Here is a 24,197-nt window from a genome sequence, read left to right on the forward strand (position 1 = left end):
TCCGTAAGAAATACCTTTTCTGTGAAATCGCTATAGAGCCAACCGGGAACACGTATTCGTTTTGAAAATATAGCATTAAAATTTAGTATCACCCTTGTGGCCCCCGTGCAGTAGAAAACCTTAATTCTTTCATTAAAAAGAAATGAAAATTAAAAACAACACGGATCTACCTGTGCACCTATAAAATGGGCACAGCAATTTGTCTCAAATATGAGTGAATTTTAAGAAACATACGGGATATGATGAACATTGACCTGACGCCATGATAGCAGGATCTATTAGTCGTTTTATATACAATGTATATACCGTATTGTCATAATACCAATATTTGTCATAATATATAATGAGTAATATTTAGCAACGTAAACGTGCAGTTCATATGCACAAACGAATACTGATCTTTATGATATTCAGGTTTTTGTATATCACATATAACATGTCACATAGGAGGTCATACGTGTTGACCTTCATCTATTGTATTTGTTCAACTGTGTATGGAGAGGAGAAACGCCATTAAAAGTGCCGTCTCAAGAATAGGTTCTCTGTGGTATTAGCAGAGAGTAGTTATTCTTGAGAGGGCACTCTATTCACGTGGTTTCTTTTCTAACGCTTAAAGATCACGAATTTTGGTGGTTTGCAAATGAAAAGTGTCCGCACTATCGATTGATTACGTAACTGATATGAATAATTTATTAGGTTTTTCAATGCAATCGCCTCGAACCATTAATACATATAATCTGTATTGTCAAAGTACTTGGAATAGCAATCCGGTGAGTTCACTGAACTACGCCCTAATACTGATGGAGTTTTAATGGTGTTTAATGGCGTTTCTCCTCTCCATACACAAATGAACAAATACAATAGATGAAGGTCAACACGTTTGACCTCCTATGTAACATGTTATACGTGGTGTACAAAAACCTGAATATCATAAAGATCAGTATTCGTTTGTGCATATGAACTGCACATTTACGTTGCTAAATATTACTCATTATATATTATGACAAATATTGGGATTATGACAATACGGTATATACATTGTATATAAAACGACTAATAGATCCTACTATCATGGCGTCAAGTCAATGGTTCATCATATCATGATATCCCGTATGTTTCTTAAAATTCATTCATATTTGAGACAAATTGATGTGCCCATTTTATAGGTGCACAGGTGGATCCGTGTTTTTTTTTTATTTTTTATTTCTTTTTAATGAAAGAATTAAGGTTTTTCACTGCACTTTGGTCACAAGTGTGATACTAAATTTAATGCTATATTTTCAAAATGAATACGTGTTCCCGGTTGGCTCTACAGCGATGTCACAGAAAAGGTATTTCTAGTACAATGCATCGTCGGACTCTAGCTGAGAGCGTAGCCTAAGTCATTATAGACTCCAAAAATGGCTCTCCATACACAAATGAACAAACACAAAGGAGGGTAGTCTCTTCCGTGGCCAGCTTGATTTTGATAGAGCGAAACCAAATTGGCTGCGGAGGAAACGGGTCATTTTGCTATGCAAATTTTCCAGTGTCGTAGCCCTGGTATTAGCATTTATAAAAGGTATTAACATTTTATAGCTATTTGGAGCGACCATTACTTTTGGGCAGGTGATAATCTTGGAATGGAGGGGCTCAATAATAATGTCAACATTGTAGTCGGTATACACTCTAAAATAAATTATATGATAGATAGCTTTATAAATAAGTCATAGCATTTCTACGAGTACACGCCGTCGCGTCGGTTATCACTATATGAATAAGATTGGCTTCAAATGAGATTTTTGGGTTGTAAAGGAGTATAATGGAACCATAGAGACATGTTTTCTGTGTTAAAAGTTGCGACTATATCTGATGCGATCAAGCAAAATTAGTTGGAACTCGGAAATATTGATTTTGAGATCAAGCCAAACAAAGAAACTATTTTCTTTTGTTTCCTCTTGTTTTGGAAACTCTTTAATTGCTCATATCTGGTTGTTCAATTTCAATGGGGTTTTCTGGAAAATGCAGCTGTGTAAATGTTTTTTTTACTATCCTGTAAGAAACTGAAAATTTAATATTTCCGAGTTCCGACTGATTTTGCTTTATCGCATCACATACAGGGTGTCCCAGAAAAAATCCCCGAGTGAATAAAATTGAACGTAAGTCGAGAAGTAGACATCAGAATCAAACAATTTAAAATGTAGTGCATAGCCTATTTTATTGTGCATCACGTACGCAAATTGTATTTGATTCGGTTGACTGGTTGCGAAGAAGTTAACGATTACATAATGCGCGCATCAATGCAGTTCATTCTGTAACGGATGAAAACAGCACACAGCATTCTACGTTAACATCTGTTTGTGTTCTTTATTTTATACATGCGGCATAAAAAACCCTGTAAAATAAACAAAACAAATTGAATACAAGTTAAGTCTACATGTCGAGCAAAGCTGTAGTGATACAAAACAAATACTTAACAAACTTAACAACGCATATGCATACAAAATGTATATAATTCATTATACAGTAAGGATAACCTTAAGCTTACAAATGCACGAAAAATACTAATAAACGACATATCGGTTTAAAATATAAAAAAAGAATATAATGAACGTTATGTAACTCGATAACCAATTTACATAAATCAACAATAATATGTTCAATATTCTAAATCAAGCGATAATCATTGCATTACAACATGAATTAACATAATAATCAAATAATCGTAACACTCTGACAAACATGCAATTATTGATATTAATTATCATGATATTTCCAAATTCATACAATACAAAGTCTACCAATTATCACTATCACAATTGTCTTCAGTTTCATATAGACCTAGTAGGAATACAGAAAATATCAATCGCCGACCTCAGTTAATACACTATTCTAAATACAAGCATTAAACGTTTTTATTGACAAGAAATCAAATACAACACAATATAGCACAATCGGAACATTAGCTTACTCATCGTTAATGAATCTTTATCATCTGTTTATGATAAATTATAAAAAGGATTCTTTCTGAAAATACCTTAATTTAAATGGAAGTTGAAAAGGTTGAATTCTGTTACAGGTATTCATTGTTTTATCGGAATAACTACATTTGAATACAGCAAAATAATAAGCAACAATATCGGCTATAAATACAAGTACGGATCGTTTAAGAAACTGTAGGCCTAATTGGATTTTAATATATATAATCATAATAAATGAATATGTTTTGATGATAAATTAAAATACTACTATAGTTAATTCTACTAGTACCATATCATGCACATTGAACTTCATTCATCAAACAAAACTATCAATATGGCCAATTGGGTGTAAAGCCTAATGAACCTATAATATTATCCTTATGCTATCATACAATCAATCACAGTCTATTATAATACATAAATCCACCTGGGTGTATTAGTATTTTTATTTACAAATGTCACAAAGACAATAAAGAAAATGCAATATTATCTTAATCTTAAATCATAGTTATCTCAAATAACACATTACCTATACCTTGATGACAAAGCATGACATGACTTAAGATATGCACAACATCATGATCTTTGATTTTAACAAAAACAAATCAATTTAAAGTTCTCTTTATATAGGCCTTTCTCTTACTCAGCACTGAATGTTTAGGGTTTGATACGGAATCTTAATATCCTAAAACAAATCTACTGAAATGCCTATAAACAATAATAATACAATTATATTATTTATATTTCTACTTTTACTTTCCAAAATAATGATGAGTAAAATCACTTGGTTTCTGCCTATACAGGGTGTCCCAGAATGATCTGTACCGGGAAAGATGGAATTTTTTAGGTATGAAGGGCATGTTAAATGTTCATATTGTTTTACATTTTAAGTTTTACATATATTTAGCTTTCTCAGATTTTTTAGATTTTAAAAATTTGACGTTTCTAGTAGAAGTTATAGAAGATTGCGTAAAAATGGTGAATTCTAAGTTTTGACAACGCAACCTATTTTGAAAATCTGTAACATTACTAACCGTTCAGCACAAAGTTATTTGGAAAAAGTTATGCAGGTATTTTAGTTGTGCCCTGTTCATATTTCCACTAAATAGCCGATATCTATCTATTATTTATGACGTTACGAAGCAATCATTACATGGAATTAAGGATTTGCGGCCTAATCCCATTCTCTCTTTGGCGGTAGTTTTAGTTATTGTGGTGTGAGGTCCATGTAATTTGAAATGCTTGCAGAGGTCGAACTGGTTGTGGTACAGAAAAGATGGCTCCTCAATTTATTGTGCAGCAGCATAGATTCCTTTCAAAAACTTACTGGCAAACCGGCAGCTATGTTGCGACGCAAAGAAGATTCATTAGACGATTTCCGCGAGCACGCGTTCCAGTCAAAGGAGCGATAGTGTATAACGTAAAGAAGTTTGACGAGCACAGAACTGTCAGGAATCGGCAGAGTGAAGCTTCAGGTGCTCGTAAGACTGTAAGAACTAGAGCGAAGATTGCAGCTGTCTGGCAAGCTTTAGGGCCCAACCCCAACAGTAGTTGTCGTCGAAATGCTGTGCCAAACATCCCACGTTCTTTATTTAATCGTATCGTGCCATTTTCAAGGGTATGCGAGTCGTTTGCGCTGAAAATGAAAAGCAGTTTTTCATTGATTTTACATTATTGCATGCCACGCCAAAACAAATAAAGGTAGCGTACTGAAATTCACAGAATAAGTAGGAGACATGTCCAGCATTATAATGCATGTATCAAAAATAGATACACTGCCCGTCTTCTATTTTTAGTTATTTTTGCAAACACGGTACAAATCATTCTGGGACACCCTGTATATACTACAGGTAGCATTATGCATGTTATATGCAAATCCTATGAAAAGAGTTGGCCAATGTTTGCACAAGAATGATCAAATTGTAAAGGCTAAAAATTCCTAAATCTTGACATAATAGACCTATTATGCTAATTTATCTTACTCAAAAGATCTACTGGTTTGGGTGTATATTGGGCTACGGTTCGTTGGTTTCAGGCCCAATTCAGTATTTGGGAACATAATAAGGATGGTAAACAACTAGTTTAACATGCTTAATCGAACAACTTACTTCACAATAATACCTCTAATTTGGCATGATTTGGGTGAAAGATCTGGAACTACTATTACCAGCTCCTCAATAATACCACACCTAGATTCTATGTTTACTTCCTTGTTAAAATCACTAAATAATATACAGATAGGGCTAGCCTATCTTTTATTATAAAAAACTTTCATAACTTTAACTTTGGTAAGTTACAAAACACTTGCAAACATACTTTAGGCCTATTTTTACGAAGCACTAGGCCAAGTTCATACACAATTAACATACACAATTAATTAACGGAAGATCATGTGGAAACACATAGTTTGATCATGGTTATTAACTCAAAAACAATACAATACCATTGTTATTCCAAAACAATGCATCTGATGATTTAGATTAATTTTGCAATTAGAATTCAAAATCATCATCTTTAACTTACAAACCGTGCGCGCACACTTTTTCACTATAAATCTTGCAAATCTGATACTAACAGATTTCAACATGACTCAGCACCAAGTTTTAGATTATAACACAAATAGTGGTAAAAATAACCAAACTTTAACTGATTTACTCTAAACCATGAATCAAACAGTGCTATTTCACTTGATCAACTTTCTTAATGAAAAACAATATAATTAAAGGAAATGTTAACTTACCCTGGCCAGATACTTTATACGGTAAACTTTTTCACTTCTTGACTCCTCTGAGGTGAGATGGTGACTGCCCAGGGTTGAACGAACACAAAGCAGAAGTACATTGACATGCAAATTAGGCTAAGGAACAAAGTTTTCCAAGCAAGGATGCCAAATGAGGGGGCTATTTAAGGCCTAATAAATGTGACAAAACCACATGTCACAATTCCAAGTTTGATCATAGGCGCTTTTTTCTTACTCGCTCACCGCTTCCTAAAGTTTGTGTATCTCATTAAATTTAGTGCACATTATTTATTTTATAATCCGACGGTGTTATGTTATTCATGCTTTCACTGAAGATGAATAACAGTTTGTCCGAGAAAACTTTGATTTCTGCAATTGGAAGCTTTCATGATACAGTCATGTCTACAGTAGAATTCATCTCGACCTTTGCATGACTTAACCCCATTAAAAGCTATTAAACCAAGATAACACTCATTGAAACAGCTCAACTGATTAAATCGGATCTTCTCTGGCTGTGCACATGTGACTGTTTTCATGTGCGATATCGCAATAAAGTTTGTATCATAGCTTCAGTTGGGTAACCGATTATAAAGGAAACGAAAGGAAACAATGGTATGTGTACTTTTGTTCACGAAATGAGACAATGGCGTGCTTTTTGTAAACCAGCATTCTTGAAAATGAGCAACATAATGATTGTTGACTTAACACGGTTTGGAAATAATTTCTTCATATTTTTGGTGTTATCTGTCGTTTACATATCCTTCCTAAAACACAAAAGTACGACCCTCTCCAAACACCTAAATTAGCTAAAAATTTAGGACATGTTACAAAACTATATTGTCTAGAATTTTAGAAGAGTACTTTTAATATTGGCCGGTTATTTTTCACACAGCGACGTTAACTAGGCAATGTACTATTACCTATAACATTAACTAAAACACCAAAGTACGAATATTTCCAAACATCTAAATTAGCTAAAAATTTAGGACATGTTAAAAAACTATATTTTCTAGAACTTTAGAAGAGTACTTTTAATATTGGCCGGTTATTTTTCACACAGCGACGTTAACTAGTCATATCCCCATACTTTTAACGTAGGGCTATTTGTAGAGGTCACGCGTCAATGGGAAAGAGCACTGTGTATTGTGTATAAGAAAAACAGACAGTAACTGCAGTATGTCCAACTTTAACTCTTTAGGTTGTGCAAATATGTTATATTTTAACTTTCCAAAGAACATTTGAGCCAAGAATGACAATGATCAAGTACTTACAGTTTACGTGCGAGGAACATCGATATACAGGGCTGTCACAGTGCTGGTTTCCATGCCCCTCCAGTGAACATAGCCTAATTCTACCAAGAGCAACATGCATGAGGTGTCACTGGAGTTGGAACAGATAATAGCAGCTATGACAGAAAGCATTACCATGTTGCATGGCTTATGCTACACAGGCTTATGCGTAAGGCTCATAAGCACCGTACAATAAGCATGTTAAAGCAAACCGATGATTGTCCGGAGATGAATACCAGTAAATAATAGCCATAATTAGCACAAAAATGTTTTCAAAATACAACATAGTAACACAAACCTGTATAATTGCGCACAAACTTTGATGCAGTACAATAGCCTATCACATTAGTATCAACTTGGTGAAGACAGTAAAGGAACTTCGAATTGATAAACACGCACAGTGTGATAACCTTTATAAACAATATCGGCTTTGTCTTTTTTTTATCAGATTTGGACTTTGATCAATCCCTTAAAGCAATATGTGATGCGATCAAGCAAAATCAGTCGGAACTCGGAGATATTGATTTTGAGATATAGCAAAAGAAAGGAAATATTTGCTTTTGTTTCCTATTGTTTTAGAAACTCTTTAGTTGCTCATACCTTCGGAACTGGTTGTTCAATTTCAATGGGGTTTTCTACAAAATACAGCTTTGTAAATGCTTTTTACTATCCTATAAGAAACTGAAAAATTTATATTTCCGAGTTCCGACTGGTTTTGCTTGATCGCATCACATATTTGATATAGTATCGAATTTCTGTTTTGTACGGTACCCCATCGAGGCCAAAAATTACCCAAAAAAATCCTTTTTTTTGACGACATTTTATTTCTTTTCTTGTGATTTTTTTTAAATTTTAATTTTTTGTTGGCGTCGATAGGACACCGTAGTATTGATTTATTAAGAGGGGATATCAAAGGGTGTGCGATACACGATTTTAAATAAGTGGCAGACGAAAAAGAAAATGTAGATTATATATAACGTATTCAAATTTAAGTTTTATTGTAAAAAAAAAATTGAACTTTGGTCAATACATTTCTATTGATAAGTGATGTGCAAATTTCGCAAGATAACGACTTTGTATTTGTATTTCAAATTCAAAATTATCCAGATTTTTGTATTTCAAATTCAAAATTATCCAGATTTGCACTTCCCAGTGAAGCATTTAAGGGCAGCAACTATACTGCGCCAAAAAGGTATCCTTACACTTGGAAAATCAATCACAATTTCAAACAATAGTGGGGTTAATATGTTTTTAATAGACGCTGTATCTAATCTGCACCATATTGAATCCAATGTGACCTCAAGAAGTAAAGTTACAAATAATTGAATAGACGAAGGTCCAGGTTTAAAAGTGACAAACTGGCCTATACAAGGCGCAAAACGATTCCAACAAACGCAACAAAGAGACAACATAGTTTCTGCAATGAAGCGTTATATTTAAAGGAGTTTTTAAGTCAGTTGTTACTTTCATTTTATTTGTCAGTTCTTTTGTTTCAGTTTTCTTTTGTTCCTTTAAATTAAAGGCACGCATAAATTAGCCACTCTCAAACCAGATGTCTAGTCCGTGGAGTTTTGAATAGGCCAGTTTGTCACTTTTAAAACTGGACCTTCGTCTATTGCTTGTAATGTTGCTTCTTGAAGTTACATTGGATTCAACAGGTTGTCATAACGTGCCGGATTAGATTTAATCCATGTGCATTTAAATATGGTTTAGTTTTAAAATTAGGATTTTTCTTCCAAGTGTAATGATACTCTTTTGGCGCAGTATATTTTAAACTGTTGTGAATTTGGTAGTTCACAGCATCTTGCGAATGGCGAGCATTTAATAGCGAGCGTGTAGAAGAAATCAAATATATACTTTGTAGAAACTGTGGTTCTTGAGTAATGTTGTAAAGAGGGATGAAACAACAATACTTTTGAAAAACGTACATAACTCATTAACAACAATATATCAAGCACGTTTTCAAAGTATATGATTTGCAGAATGAACTTTTGTAAAACATCAAAGAGTTATTTTCTAATAATATATTGATTTAAATAATGAAAATCGATTTTGTGGCTGCTTCAACCAACAATACGTCGTGTACTCGTAACGTATCTAATTTAAGCAAATAAAAACTTGTAGGAGAAACAATAATTTTTGAAAATGTAGCAAATGCAGCTCGATGCCTCCGCCTCACCCACAAGATGAATCACTGTATATGGCTCAACCGAACTGAAAAAGTTTGCAAATATAACGGAGATCTTTTTGCTATAATGATAAAAAAACCCGGATCCGTTTAGCGTCTATTACTCGCATTATTCCCTGAGTTTTCTCAATTGTGTGCCGCATTATTATTATGACCATCTTCAGCAGAGTTATAGTCACCCTCGTTTTCATAAACATATTCATATTCATATTCGTCATCATCATCATCATCATCCACGTACTCGTAACCATCCTCGTTCGCATATTCACCAGAATTTTCAGCGGTGCCATTGTTAGCATTACTAGAACCTGCAGCTACTGCGGCACCCCCGCTATCCCCTACCCATGCATCGTTTACATTTTCATCAGATGCAGAATGGGTTTCAGGAACATTGTTTAAGTCAATTTCTTCCTCGAATCGTCCTTCTTCGTTCGTTTCTAAGACAGGTGATTCGTTCGTACCGTTTGAGTTGGCTTCCATTTCAAGTTCTATATTAGTAGCAAGTCCAGCTTCTTCATCGGTCCGAGGCTCTCGTGGCGTCGATATAGGCTGTGTTGCGGCCTTTTGTTTTCTGAAATAAAAACAGCATGATTAACATCCATTCTTAGTCAGTGGGAGTGGCCATTACGTAGACACATAATCTGATTGGACATTCTTAGTCAGTGGGAGTGGTCTTTACGTATACACATAATCTGATTGGACAATCGCAAGATGTTGGGTGCCGTCTATCAGGCTGTAGACGACCCCACGTCATCATGAGTGTTGATAACGCGGACGCTCATAGAGGTGCGCGTATGTATCGCGTTGTATGCGTAGACGTAGTGCGGAATACTCGCACGCGCTAGAAGTACGCGCAATAATAGATGTGAAGTTGTAAACAAGTTTCGTCATATATGACGGTAACTTATTTTGCTTTAAAAATAGTGTACAGTTATTAAAATAATAACTGACTAAGAATGAGAATAAACGATAGTAATTTTTATTTTGACAACCCTATACCTATGATAGACGACATGGACCCGCCTGTCATCTATCACACGGTAGAGGATGGTCAAAATAAAAATTCCTATTGTTTATTCTCTAATTCAGTTAATGTTAGTTGTAACAATTACGCAAAAGGCAAACTGAAAGAGTACCTTGAAATGCAGATTATCAAAAGATTTTCTTTAATTTTATTCTTTGTAAAAATACGCCTGTATTAAAAAAAAAGTTGTAGTGTCGAATACGTACGATCAAATGTACCAAATACCGTAGTACATCTTCTTCACAATTTCGAAAATAAGTGAGATTTTTGAGTAGTTTGGGTTCTACGTTAACTCTCTATTTACTATTTTACACACCTCTTTTTGATATAAAAATGCACTGCTATCAGGAAAAGGATTAATAGCAGCAGGCATGCTAGTACTGCTCCAACTAAAGGCCCTGCAAAGAACACATACAAAATACGAATTACAAATATACTGCACAAAAACTATCGTTCACTTCAAACAAATCTTTATACCAATTTGATGATAAAGAGAGCATTTCAAAAGTCATATAAATTTACATAGACTTTTCTCTCAAAATTCTGAGCACGGCGAGTGTGAGTGTTCAAACGCTGTAATGAACCCGCTACAAAAGGTTAACGTTAACATAAACCACAGGGTCTGTGCATGAGTGCATAAACCAACCATAATGAGGTAGCATCATAGCCAGTATTAGAGTGCATAGTTCATTGTATATTCCAAATAGAGTAGACAATTTTTTCATGGTTACCTAGCTGTTGGATCAGAAGAGGATTGGCTGCCTTTCCGTGGTCAGAGGGATTAGAGGGATAATAAATTAAACTAAGAACAAGTGAGCTTTCAGGTTTGTCTTTAAACTGTGCATATTTAGAGTTATATTTAGTTTCCAATGATCGATGATAAAATTTTGCATAGTTCTGGAACAACACTACTAAGTTACCTGCAGCGGTTGATTTTGCAGGCTTTACTGTCGGTAAAGGTGGCAATGTGGTAGTGGCCATTAGAGTTGTAGTCGGTTGGGTAGTTGTCGGAGCTGTTGTTGTTGTTATCACCGGAGTAGTTGTCGGCGCTAATGTTGTTATAACTAAAATGGTTCAATTTAAATTACAATTACAATTACAATTTAGTCAATATAAGCTGATCTAGTGCATTATTCACCAATAGTAAATGATAATAATGATAAATAATAATAACCATTTGTATTGCGCCATCAATCTAGTAGAACTATTCCGAGTTGCAGACATCTTAACATTAGCTATATACGACTAAAAGTATAAGGCTAAAGAAAAAGTCTCAAAGCCACTGCGCGCGTTCGTTTTTCCATGCCAGCTGAAACAGCAAATCTTTTTTTTACTTTTTAAGTTTTTTGCCGTAAAATCATGAAATTGTGAGACATATTTTGAAGAAAATTTACTTGAATCGATATTCGCATTGTTTAGGTATTAATTGTGTAAATCAAGCACGGAAGTTTGTTGTGTACTTTTGAACACTCGAAAGTTACATTTTAACTCAAAATTAAGTTTAAAAAAACATTTACAAAATAAAAAAAAATAAAAAAATAACCGCATTCCGCATTCGTTTTTGAAACCGCCATGGGCTTTTTCAGCCTAACGTAAAAGAATTGGATAGATTGGCTATGTATTATGCATAACTTACGAAAACAAGCCGGTATTTCACCGTCCCATTTAACCTCATCAGGGGTGCTGCCTATCACGCATTCTAATGACGTCACTCCTTCTAAATCATACTCATCCTCACATGCAAAGTACACAATTGAATGGAAGTTAAAGGTAATGTTGCTTGGTATCGGAACGATGGGCGTGGTTGACGATGGAATCGTTGTTGGCGTTAACGTCGGTGACGTCATAGGTAATAATGTCGAGGACATTGATGTTGAATAGTTTCCGGTATGGTTCTGAAATGTTATATTTCCATTTGTAATATTTCCGTTTGTAATGTTTGTCGAGTTATATTGCATTGTCGGTCTTAGGTCTACCGTTTGGGCTTTGGTTATATTTTGGTCAGAACGAAAGCCATTTTGGGGAACTCCGGGATCACCACATTTTCCTGCCGATGCCGCTGTTGGAACTGTAAATAAATAACGAATAATAAAATACATAAATAAATACATGACTAAATATATAAAACAACCAAAATATGAACAAAATAAATTGCTCATACGTGATTTGAACACGGGACCCCTCGCACACAAAACGAGAAGTACATATTAAACATGTTAAAAATACAAGAACTTCGTGTGACATAAATAAAGAATGGTCTTAGTATTAAATAGCTAGTATTCAGTGAGCACGTTTGAAGATAAATTGTTACAAGTCGTTATTGGAACTACCTCGAGTCGCGAGTGCCAGATCCGAGAGTCGAAAGTTGTTTTTGAAATACTGACATAATCGTTTCATGAAAATTAGGACAGCTCTGCAAATAATTGGTTATATGGCTTCATAACCAAAACTAATTAATCAGGGGAAATAAATTATTCAAGGAATGGTAGATATCAATCTTGAAACAGATATTCTATATTCCAATTCGAACCAGGAAACACAGCTATTAAGCCGTAATCAAATAATTCCATGGCAACCAATGAGCCGATATCCTTAAATAAACAAAGTCAATGAAAAACCAATCAATACCTTTTTAATCAATACTTTGAGAGTCAAGCAATTTTAATTAATATTCACCATCAAACCTCGAATTAATTCTACCATAATCCATAATGCCGAATTCTACCTTAATTATAAAGCCTGGTCAGCTGCGAACGAAAGTACATTACATGTGGTCAGCTAAGCAACAGCAAAAGGCTTTTCAAACTCATTGAATTCTTTTACTGTCATTTAATACACATAACAACAAGCAACTAGTACAAAATAAGAGCAAATGATCACAAATATTTTGAAATTATAAGCTGCATGACCATTGCGGCCAATAGTCCTTCAAAAACAAATTTGTAATTTTTTTAATGCTTGGGGAACGGTAAGACAAAAAGATTTATATTTACATAATATATAATTACATCTCATTATTCTACGCCCAATATTCGGAGTTTGTATGGCCACTTACATTAAACTGTAAAAATAACGCTTGATGGTCAGTTCAAATGCAGTGTGTGTAATAAAACGAATACTTACACTTAAAATGAAACAGAACGCCTATACTAGGGGAGCTAGAAGCATTTCCTGTCCAAACCAACTTTTTTAGGTTCCTGAGATGATCCCAAAACATAATCAGAATGTTAATATATAAACTGGTCCAGAGGTTGTTTTTTTCAAGATGGCGTCCAAAATGACCGCCAAATGCAGGTAATCACTATTGTTTTTGTTATACAAGGTCAAAGATGTCTCAAGTTTGATTTTATATTTGATTGAATAAGCATTAATAATTTAGAATTTTTAGTCATTTTTAGTATTTGTGCCAATTTCGGTGGCCATTTTAGGTGCCATCACAGAAGTACACTCATGTCTGGGATGCTTACCCTTTACCTTATCTTAGAAGTATATTAGACCTTAAAATTAAGCCAAAAGGTATAATTTGGTTCAAAAAAGTTCAGATGTATGATAACTTATAGCCTTTTTTTCAGTATTTGACCGCCATTTTGAAAATACACGCTTACTCTTGGGACTCTTTTTTTTTTAACTCGCATGCTTTATACACATTTTATATACCATGCTTATCTGTCGTACTGGATTTGAAACATACTAAGTTTGATTTAGCACACATTAATGGCTCGTTGGTCTAGGGGCATGATTCTCGCTTTGGGTGCGAGAGGTCCCGGGTTCAATTCCCGGACGAGCCCGTCATATTTTGTTGGCTCATTTACATATTTTTGTTTGTCTTGGATGAATCCATTCACTTTTGAATTGTTATCTTTGCAATTATGAAATATAAAGGTTTTTATTGATTAATTAATTCATTTCCTTGCTAATTATATTGTTATGTTATGAAATATGGCACTTTTAAGGGTTAAAGAAATCAAAGACGTTTTCGATTAATTAAATGACTGACGTAATTTTAAACTATGAAAAAATATTTTTTTAATAATCCATCAAAAAACAAACCTTTAAGGGCTGGGGTATGAACGTTTGGACAGTATTTATTTTGGGACATTAGAGCACATCAGACATATCGAATTGCATTCTGAATACGAAGAATGTCATTCTGATATCAAATAATTTTGATTTTTGAAATTCGCTATTTAATACACATTTTATGGCAAATCATTAAAAATTGATATTTTTGATATTTAACAGTACTTGAAGTAAACTTTATAAATCTGATGATTCATACTTAAAGTGTATGTAGGTGAGATGAAAAGCCGACGATCAATGGAAAAATTAGACCTTTCGTATTGAAGATATGGATTTTTTTCCCAAAACACCCAAAAAAATTAGGTCCTTTTGGGAAAAAATCCATATCTTCAATATGAAAGGTCAAAATGTTCAATTGACCGTCGGCTTTTCCTCCCTGCTACATACACTTTAAGAATATATCATTAGATTTATATAATATACTTCGAGGACTGTTATATATCAAAAATTTGAAAAATATCAAATTTTTATAATTTGTCATAAAATTTGTATTATATTGTGATTTTCAAAAAACGAAAATTATTTGATATCAGAAAAACATGCTTCGTATTCAGAATGCAATTCGATAGGTCTGAGGTGCTCTCATGTCCCACAAAAAATACTGTCGAAACGCAATAAACGCTCATTTTGGATCTCTTAATTAAACGAGTCTTCTCTAAAATTAAAGATAAGCTTAAACAAAAACCTGACAAAAACGTTCATTTTGAAACTAGATATTTTATATCATACAAATATTGAGTTGACAACAATACTTAACTTTCAGTAGAAATGGTGTTTCTTTCAGAATTATAATAATTTAATCAGATTATGAATATTAGGGCAACACTTACATTAAACTGTAACAATGGCGCGTGTTTATGTTTGTTTACTTTTCTGTTTAATAATGCAGCGTAATGAAATTAATACTGAAAAGGAAACAGAGCGCATACTCCTTGATTGATAAACTCACAAGCTGATTCATGCTGATGCACGATGCTTATCGTCTATGGCAAGCTAAGCGGCTCAGAACGTGGGACTAGCTACGCGCAGCTTCTTTCTCGTTACGTGCAGCTTATTAACCAATCAGATTCGCGGTTTTAAACACGTGGAGCTGATGTAAACATCCTCTCTCACAAATATTACGTTGTTAATTTTTGTAAATGAAAATATCTGTAGTATATCAGCAAAAAATGGTATAGGTGCTATTAAAGTAATATCTGAACAGAATGATGATTGTTCTATATTTAGGGAGCTATCATTTTATTCGGAAGGGGATCCCAAATATAGGGGGTCATACTTTTTTTGAAAGAAAAATAATGGGGAGGGGGGTCATAAATTGATAATGACAAAATGTAGGGAGTCACAAGATGACTACATATAGTGTGTTTATTGTATTCAAAAAGACTGATTTCAATACAATTTTAGCCTGTCTAGGTGGTACGGTGTATCGGTGGTGGGTGTCGGGGGTCATAACATTTTGATGCCGAAATAGTGAGGGCCGCAATTTATTGACGCCGACTTTTTGTAAATTTAGGAACCCCCCCGTTCCGAAAAAAATTGATGACCCATTTTACTCTCTCCATATTTACACAGTGGCATGTGATATCGCTTTCCCTGCAATATCTTTACACAGCGCTTTATATCAGTAGTTGTTGTTGTTTGACCTTCATATCCCCTGCACCGCTAATACAGCCCGAGTATAAAGTTACTTGCTATTAAACACGGTGTAAACTTGGAAACACTAAATAAATATGCTTTGTGTCATTTTAGCCAGGCATTAGCAACATGTTCTCTTGACACGTGCTGTGATTTGGCCTCCTTTACCCGTTCGTTATCTATGCTAATTCCGTAAATTAATTACAAGATAATAATTGTGAAAGAGGATACCTATAACTATACTACGCGCAGCTAACGACCCAACCACGTGATTAAATTTGACTATATTGATTGGTCAAACAGCTGCTCGTAACGAGAAAGAAGCTACGCGTAGCTGTTCCACGCTTTTGGCCCCCTTGGCTTGCCATAATCGTCTGTGTTGGATTGGAAACATACTATATTTAGTTCGAACTTTAACATGAACAAGAAGAATGGCTCGTTGGTCTAGGGGCATGATTCTCGCTTTGGGTGCGAGAGGTCCCGGGTTCAATTCCCGGACGAGCCCGAAATTTTTTGTTGGCTTATTTATATATTTATGTTGGTAATTTCTTGGACGAATCCACTCACTTTTTTATTGTTATCTTCACCATCATGACATATAAAGGTTTTTATTGATTTATTAATTAATTTCCTTGCTAATTATATAGTTGTCTTTTATCTATTTGTTATATATGTCATTTTACATACAGTAAGCCAAAAAATTGAGGTACCAGTTCTGTATAGGATAATGGCCAAGGATTAGAACGTGAGTGGCTAAGAATGGCCGTGGGCCGGAGGCCCTAGGCCATTCTTAGCCACTCACGTTCTAATCCGCGGCCATTAACCGACTTAATACACACTTATGACGTCGCGCTATTGTTTTACCGCTCCATTATTTTCCACGAATGGAGTGTTATTGAAATTTGATGCTCTTTACAAATTGATCAATTGCTCACACTGAATACACTATCAAATACACTAATAGAATGATCGTACTAGGTGCGGGTGAAAAATACACGGACTCAGCTTTATGTAAAATTTCTATAGAATTACCCATCATATCACGATCCAGGTGTTTAGTTTAAATCATCCGTAACCACGTTCTTGAATTATAAAGATCTAAAATGTTTGTTACCCAAATTGAATAAACGTAGATTCGTAAAATCATTAAAGTGATTAGAAGTGCAATCAATAGTTCTTTATGCCCACTTCTAATGTGTTAACTATTGACATGATTGAAGTAGTTGCGTTTAGGTCTGTATTTTGCATAATAAAGAAAATTGGCAAACTGGTCATAGGTTAATATGAAATAGTTAAATGCAGATCATTGCAGTTTTGTACCTCAAGAAAGGTAGACCTGCCGCTATCATGAGCAATGATATTCTTCTCTATGAATCGAGTGTTCGATTTTGGACAACCTTGCAATTATGGACACTATTTATTTATCTTGGATACTAGTAATTATAATTTGTGATGGAATCATTCCGAGGATATATATCGTTGATTCGCAGCAAGGACCTAAATCAGGTATGATTCTACTTTAAGCCGAAGTAAGGTACGAACATTTTAAATGTGTAAACTTTGTTTTATTTGGTTGGCCTTATTGCAACCCATTTTACCTAGGCCTATTATGTCCCTGAACTTCGGCGGCAAAAAACAACAAACAAACTTCGCCGCTTCCTACGCGAACTAAAAGCTCAACTTCCAGTCCCCCCACCGAAATCAACTGGAGCGTCCCTAACATTATAATATTTAATTATCGGATAGGCCTACTGATCGATGTAAGTAAATATTCAAACATGCCAAAATACTATCAGATGAAACATCAGATGTACTAAAGTGAAATAAAAATTATACCGAAAATAGACCTACTGTGGCTTTTATCATTATTAAACATGCCCAAAGCAAACGATTTAAAAATAAACAGATACATAGGCCTAAATACATGATACATAATGTGTATTGTGTAGCAATGTTGCCCAAAATGTAACAAATTAAACGTTGGTCCCAAGCCACTGAAAACGTATAAAAATATAAAGAACAAAAAAAAATGATATAAAAAACACTAAGCGTAGAAAGAAAGGTCCAAATAATTTAAAGTTACGGGCTTACTAAGTTAAGCCTAAATAAGCATTTTCCACCAAAGTGAGGGTAAAAACACATCTTGCATAATAAGTAGGCCTATATACAACTTTTTAACCTGCCCGTTTTGATCTTGCCTTACTTTTCACAGATTGCATTGTAAATTTATGTTTAAGGGCTCGGATAGCGACGTTTTCACGTGTAGGCCTATATAATATATTTGAGGGACCTGAGAGCAAATCAGACACATTGAATTGGATTTTGAACACGAGGAATGTCCTTCTGATATCAAATAATTCTGATTTTTATTAAATTCGCGATATATACATTACACATTTTATGGCAAATTATTAAAAATTGTAAATTGTAAAAAAGTAAATTGTATAAATCTAACGATATGCACCTAAAGATTATGAAGTTGGGATGAACAGCTGTCCATCATATGAAAATTTTGACCTTCATTATTACAGATTTTTTTCCTCAAAACACTAAAAATGTAGGTCTTTTTGGAAAAAATGTTTATGTTCAATATGAAAGGTCAAAATTTTCAATTCGGCTTTTCATCCCAGCTAGGCCTACATAGGCCTACAGTTTCATTACATATCATTTATTAGATTTATAAAGTTTACTTCGAGGACTGTTAAATTAAAAAATATGACATTTTAATAATTTGCCATAAAATTTGTATTATATCACGAATTTCACAAAATCAAAATTATTTTTTTTTTTTATATCAGAAGGACAATCCTCGTATTCAGCATGTAATTCGATATGTCTGATGTGCTCTCATGTCCCATAACAATAATGTGCAAATGTTGCTATCCGCTTCCTTAATTTATTGTATTAATGAAAATCATAGTTTTGTTGTTTTTCGTATCATTGTTTTGCATGAATGAAGTGATGATAACAATACTGCACTTTACGCAAATACATGCTTTTCGAAAGTGCAATTGTTATTAACACTACATTCGTAAATGCCAGTACTTTTTCCCTGAAAAGTAAATTTGCTTTTCAAAAAAAAGAGAAAGGCATTTACGAATGGCGTGTTATTGTAATCATCGCTCCATTCGTGGAAAATAATGGAGCGGTAAAACAATAGCGCGACGTCATAGGTGTGTATTAATGTTCAAGAAATAAAGACACGACGATCCAAAACCCAAGGAAGATACCAATTTAAAAGTTGCAGTTTGCTGCATTAAATGCCATATTGATTTACACACAATGTGTTCGTGAACAAGAGAACTAGCACTACGCTTCCATTGATTAGCATGTTAAAACTCGCGTCGTGGTTTCATTGATTAGAACACAAAAGTGCAACTTTTGATTTCGTTTCTTCATTAGGTTTTTAAATCACTTTTCTTTAATGCTCAACCAATTTCAACAAATAAGGTCTTAAATCAGAGCTAAAGCGTACAGGTATTGACTGCTTGTTTTAATTTTGACATATTTGTCTTTATTTAGGATATGCACGGGTGAACATAACTGGTACCTTAATTCTTTGGCTTACTGTATACTGTTTTGATTTACAGTGTAGAGGGGCGGGATGCTTTTTATATGTGTTAACAAAATCAGTTTCCTTTAATTAAACGAGTCTTCTCTAAAATTAAAGACAAGCTTAAACAAAAACCTGACAAAAACTTTCATTTTGAAATTAAATATTTTATATCATACAAATATTGAGTTGACAATAATACTTAACTTTCAGTAGAAATGGTGTTTCTTTCAGAATTATAATAATTTAATCAGATTATGAATATTAGGGCAACACTTACATTAAACTGTAACAATGGCGCGTGTTTATGTTTGTTTACTTTTCTGTTTAATAATGCAGCGTAATGAAATTAATACTGAAAAGGAAATAGAGCGCATACTCCTTGATTGATAAACTCGCAAGGTGATTCATGCTGATGCACGATGCTTATCGTCTGTGTTGGATTGGAAACATACTATATTTAGTTCGAACTTTAACATGAACAAGAAGAATGGCTCGTTGGTCTAGGGGCATGATTCTCGCTTTGGGTGCGAGAGGTCCCGGGTTCAATTCCCGGACGAGCCCTAATTTTTTTGTTGGCTAATTTATATATTTTTGTTTGTGATTTCTTGGACGAATCCACTCACTTTTTATTGTTATCTTCACCATCATGACATATAAAGGTTTTTATTGATTTATTAATTAATTTACTTGATAATTATATAGTTGTCTTTTTATCTATTTGTTATATATGTCATTTTACATATACTGTTTTGATTTACAGTGAAGAGGACCGGGTTTTATTTATATATGTTAACAAAATCAGTTTCCTTTAATTAAACGAGTCTTCTCTAAAAAAAGACAAGCTTAAACAAAAACCTGACAAAAACTTTCATTTTGAAATTAAATATTTTATATGATAAATATATTGAGTTGACAACAATACTTAACGTTCAGTAGAAATTGTGTTTCTTTCAGAATTAGAATTGTAATTTAATCAGATTATGAATATTAGGGCAACACTTACATTAAACTGTAACAATGGCGCGTATTTATGTTTGTTTACTTTTCTGTTTAATGATGCAGCGTAATGAAATTAATACTGAAAAGGAAACAGAGCGCATACTCCTTGATTGATAAACTCGCAAGGTGATTCATGCTGATGCACGATGCTTATCGTCTGTGTTGGATTGGAAACAAACTAAACTGCGCCAAGAAAGTATCACTTGGAAAAACAATCACAGTTTCAAAATCGAACCATATTGGAATACATTTGTTTTGTTTTAGATGCACGATTTAATCTTAACATTACCACATTGAATCCAAAGTGACCTCAAGAAGTAAAGTTACAAGCAATTGAATAGACCAACGTCCCGTTTTAAAAGTGACAAACTGGCCTATACAAGGCGCAAAAGGTTCCAACAAGAGACAACACAGTTTCTTTAATAAAGCTTTATTTAAAACATTTTTTTTTACTTCTCTGTATACTTATATTAAACTTTCATTTTATTTGTCAGTTCTTTTGTTTCATTTTCTTTGGTTCCTTTTGTTTTAAATTTAAGGCACACATAAATTAGTCATTCAACACTCTCAACCCGGATGTCTAGTTCGTGGAATTTTGAATAGGCCAGTTTGTCACTTTTAAAACTGGACCTTCGTCTAATCAAATGCTTGTAACTTTGCTTCTTGAAGTCACGTTGGATTCAATGGGGTGTCATAATATGCCGGATTAGATAGTGCATCTATAAAGAAACAAATTTATTCCAATATGGTTCAGTTTGGAAATTTTGATTATTTTTCCAAGTGTAAGGATACTTTTTGGCGCAGTATATATTAAGTTCAAATTTTACTTTACCAAGCACTTTACCAATCATGCCCCAAGTTGGTCTTGGGGCATGATTCTCGCTTTGGGTTCGAGAGGTCCCGGGTTCAATTCGTTTTTGTTGGTTCGCTATTTTTATGTTAGTGATTTCCTGGCCGAATCCATTCACTTTCTTATTGTTATCTCCTACCATCATGAAATAAAAATATTTTCAGCGATTTATTAATTCATTTATTTGCTAATTATATATTTATCTTTATGTGTTACTTTTATTTTTTTACTACTAATAAATGTTTTGGATAATGAAGAAGGTATTTTTAATGCAACTTTTATTATACATGTACGTTTTATTTGAACTTACTCGCGAGATCTAGCTCCGAGTTTGCATAACACATTCGAGGCTAGAGACCCCAGCAATCGTTTTTCGGTAGATCAGCATCATCATTTTATATAACGCAAGTTGAATATTATGTTGATGTTCAAACTTGAATGAGTCAACTGTATTTTTTGTACAGTCTAGCATTTAGTTGAAGTGCACTTTTGATAACGTTTTTGCGGGCGTTTTTGATGCGATCACCAGCCTGTTGTCATGGTTTTATATCAGTGTGTAAGTTCTAAACTAGATTTCTTGAGTGAATTTGAAACAATTTTCTTTGTTGTTTGCAGGTTTATGGGTGTGCTCGGGGTAAGGTCTAGGTATTTGTGGATGTGGGGGCTGGATATGTAACAGTATGGCATGTATGGCATAAGTGGTTTTATTTGGGGGTGGGGTAGGGTAGGTGTTTCATTTAAAACATACAAATTAACTAGAAGCATTGCCACAAAGTTTTACACCAAAAAGTTGACTTACTATATTTTTGCGGTCTTGCTTCATCAGCATGGCTAAAACTGCAGTGTATTATAAGCCTACATTAAATTCTATAGTAACTCACCATCGTAAACGGACAACAGATATTCTCCTCCACAGTCTTCAGCGACATTACCTGCACAAGTCTTTGAGCATTTGGAGTCGGCGATGCGGCCATATTTGTCGTATTGTCTCGTCTCCGTGCCACAGAAGCATTCATCATGCGCTTCAAGTCCGGCGTAACGAAGATTTAGTGATTCACAACGTTCGATGCAGAGACTGATAGACATATTTGGAGATTTCCATTTGTGACCTATGGTGGGCCCGGTTGAAGGGTGGTCCGGTAAAACTCTAAATGAATTATCCGCAAAACACCCTAAATATCCTGGCTCTGTCTCCCAAAGTGGAAAAAAGAAAACGGAACTTTTGGTAAATGAAAGTTTGTTTAAAGTTACACAGATAAATCGTCAATATTTGAATAACACGAAACCGACAAACACCTTATCCCATACCCCACACATTTTAAATGTATGTTGTGTGGCACACAACATACACCCCACCCATACATCCCACACGTCATCTACAAGCACCCATGCTTCACATAATACCATCAAAGTAAGGCGATATCACCAAGATGATAAGTAATAATGGAGTTCTGAAACCTTATGATTAGCAAAATAAATTTCGATAAAGTATCGAAATTACTAAAATCTCAAACGTTGTCCAACATTAATAAGGTATTCATGGTCATCAAGTTTGAAGGTAGAGCCTCGATCTGGCAGCATGTACGAATCGGCATGATCCGGGTTTTGCCGAAATGAGTAACAAACTAATGTACAACACACACTGACTGCACGGATACAACGTTGTTACGCTAGGCACGACGTACTCACGACGTTTCCGACGGATTGTCGGGAAGACGTGATAGTAATTAGTATTATCATGGTTACGCCCACCCTTTCACACAAAATAATGAGAATTACAGTCTCTTATACGTACGGTAACTCTTAGTGTAACACTGCGCACCAGCGTATTGACTATTTCCACAGCCAAGCCCTGTGTATGGACTACTGTATAAATTACATTTCCCTATGTTTGTCTCATCTGTATAAAACAAAAATGTGCGATACAATTATTTAGAGTTATTTGACTTCAAAGAATATTAGGTAAATCTATTTTAATTCAGTTGTAGGAAAAAGTGAAATGTTGCTCAACAAAAATCTTCGTTGTTATCTATGTGTTTGTGGCTTTGATGAGTGTGTTGTGTTGGGACATCTATACTTACATCTTACTAAAATGGTAGTCATTTTAGGGAATAGGCTAGGCTACACGCACTTCAGAGTGACAATAGAATCACGTGTCTTTATTGTTCTCCGGAATCCGTCTTGGTAGACAATGTGTTTAAGACGTAGTTTTAAAAACAGTTTACATTAAGGTCAACTGATTATTTCGACATTAGTCTAATTAAATATACTTTTTAAAGCAAAACACCTGTGTTTTGAGACACTTACTTCCTTCACACTTAACATGTGCAATATATTGTTCCTGGACACCAGTCCTTCCAAATTCCTTAAACCATCCGCCTCTATATCCGAGATGCTTGCACACAACATTGATTTCCTTCTTGTCCCATGAATCGTCAACATTGAGGGCGCTATTATTCCGGCTACATACGGGTATCCAGGAGTCGTTGACACTTAAACGGATTTGAACCCGACCTATGTTCGGCTTTGGTCCGTTTGTGAGGCGTACTTCCACAGTAGGACCCGGTGTTGTCATTGGAAGCGGTGTCGTAGTGAAGTTATTGGACGCTGGTGTTAAAAAAATTAAATATTACATATTAAGTATTAGACAATTTTGTGTAGCTTAAATACATATAAATTTGTAAAAAGAATCATTTAGCTGTAAAGGAATGATGCGCTCTTTGTTCATATTACAATATTTTAGCATAATTTATTATTATATAATAGCTCTTGTACAACTATTTTTCACCATTCATGTACGCAGTCGTTTTCACCAAATTATCCTATTGTCAGGACTTCGTTGAGGGATTATGTCAGTTTTATTAAGTGAGCTACGT

At 34.3% G+C, this 24,197-nt stretch overlaps 1 protein-coding gene and 3 non-coding genes across 4 annotated transcripts; 3 read left to right on the plus strand and 1 right to left on the minus strand.

Annotated features, from left to right (window-relative positions):
- Positions 1-9,163: 9,163 nt before the first annotated feature.
- Positions 9,164-23,215, minus strand: LOC140139355 (uncharacterized). Its single transcript, XM_072161132.1, has 6 exons — positions 23,117-23,215; positions 22,203-22,508; positions 11,838-12,269; positions 11,122-11,265; positions 10,518-10,599; positions 9,164-9,748 (listed from the first exon to the last, which is right to left on the minus strand). Exons 2-6 carry the CDS (start codon positions 22,405-22,407, stop codon positions 9,304-9,306), a joined length of 1,308 nt encoding a protein of 435 aa, XP_072017233.1. The 5' UTR covers positions 22,408-22,508; positions 23,117-23,215; the 3' UTR covers positions 9,164-9,303.
- Trnap-ugg (transfer RNA proline (anticodon UGG)) lies at positions 13,918-13,989 on the plus strand. The gene has a single exon. It is a non-coding gene; the product is annotated as a tRNA-Pro (tRNA).
- Trnap-ugg (transfer RNA proline (anticodon UGG)) lies at positions 16,350-16,421 on the plus strand. The gene has a single exon. It is a non-coding gene; the product is annotated as a tRNA-Pro (tRNA).
- On the plus strand, positions 19,962-20,033 carry Trnap-ugg (transfer RNA proline (anticodon UGG)). The gene has a single exon. It is a non-coding gene; the product is annotated as a tRNA-Pro (tRNA).
- Positions 23,216-24,197: the final 982 nt, after the last annotated feature.

The sequence above is a fragment of the Amphiura filiformis genome, chromosome 18 (assembly GCF_039555335.1).
Source record: "Amphiura filiformis chromosome 18, Afil_fr2py, whole genome shotgun sequence".
In the NCBI taxonomy this organism is placed as follows: domain Eukaryota; kingdom Metazoa; phylum Echinodermata; class Ophiuroidea; order Amphilepidida; family Amphiuridae; genus Amphiura; species Amphiura filiformis.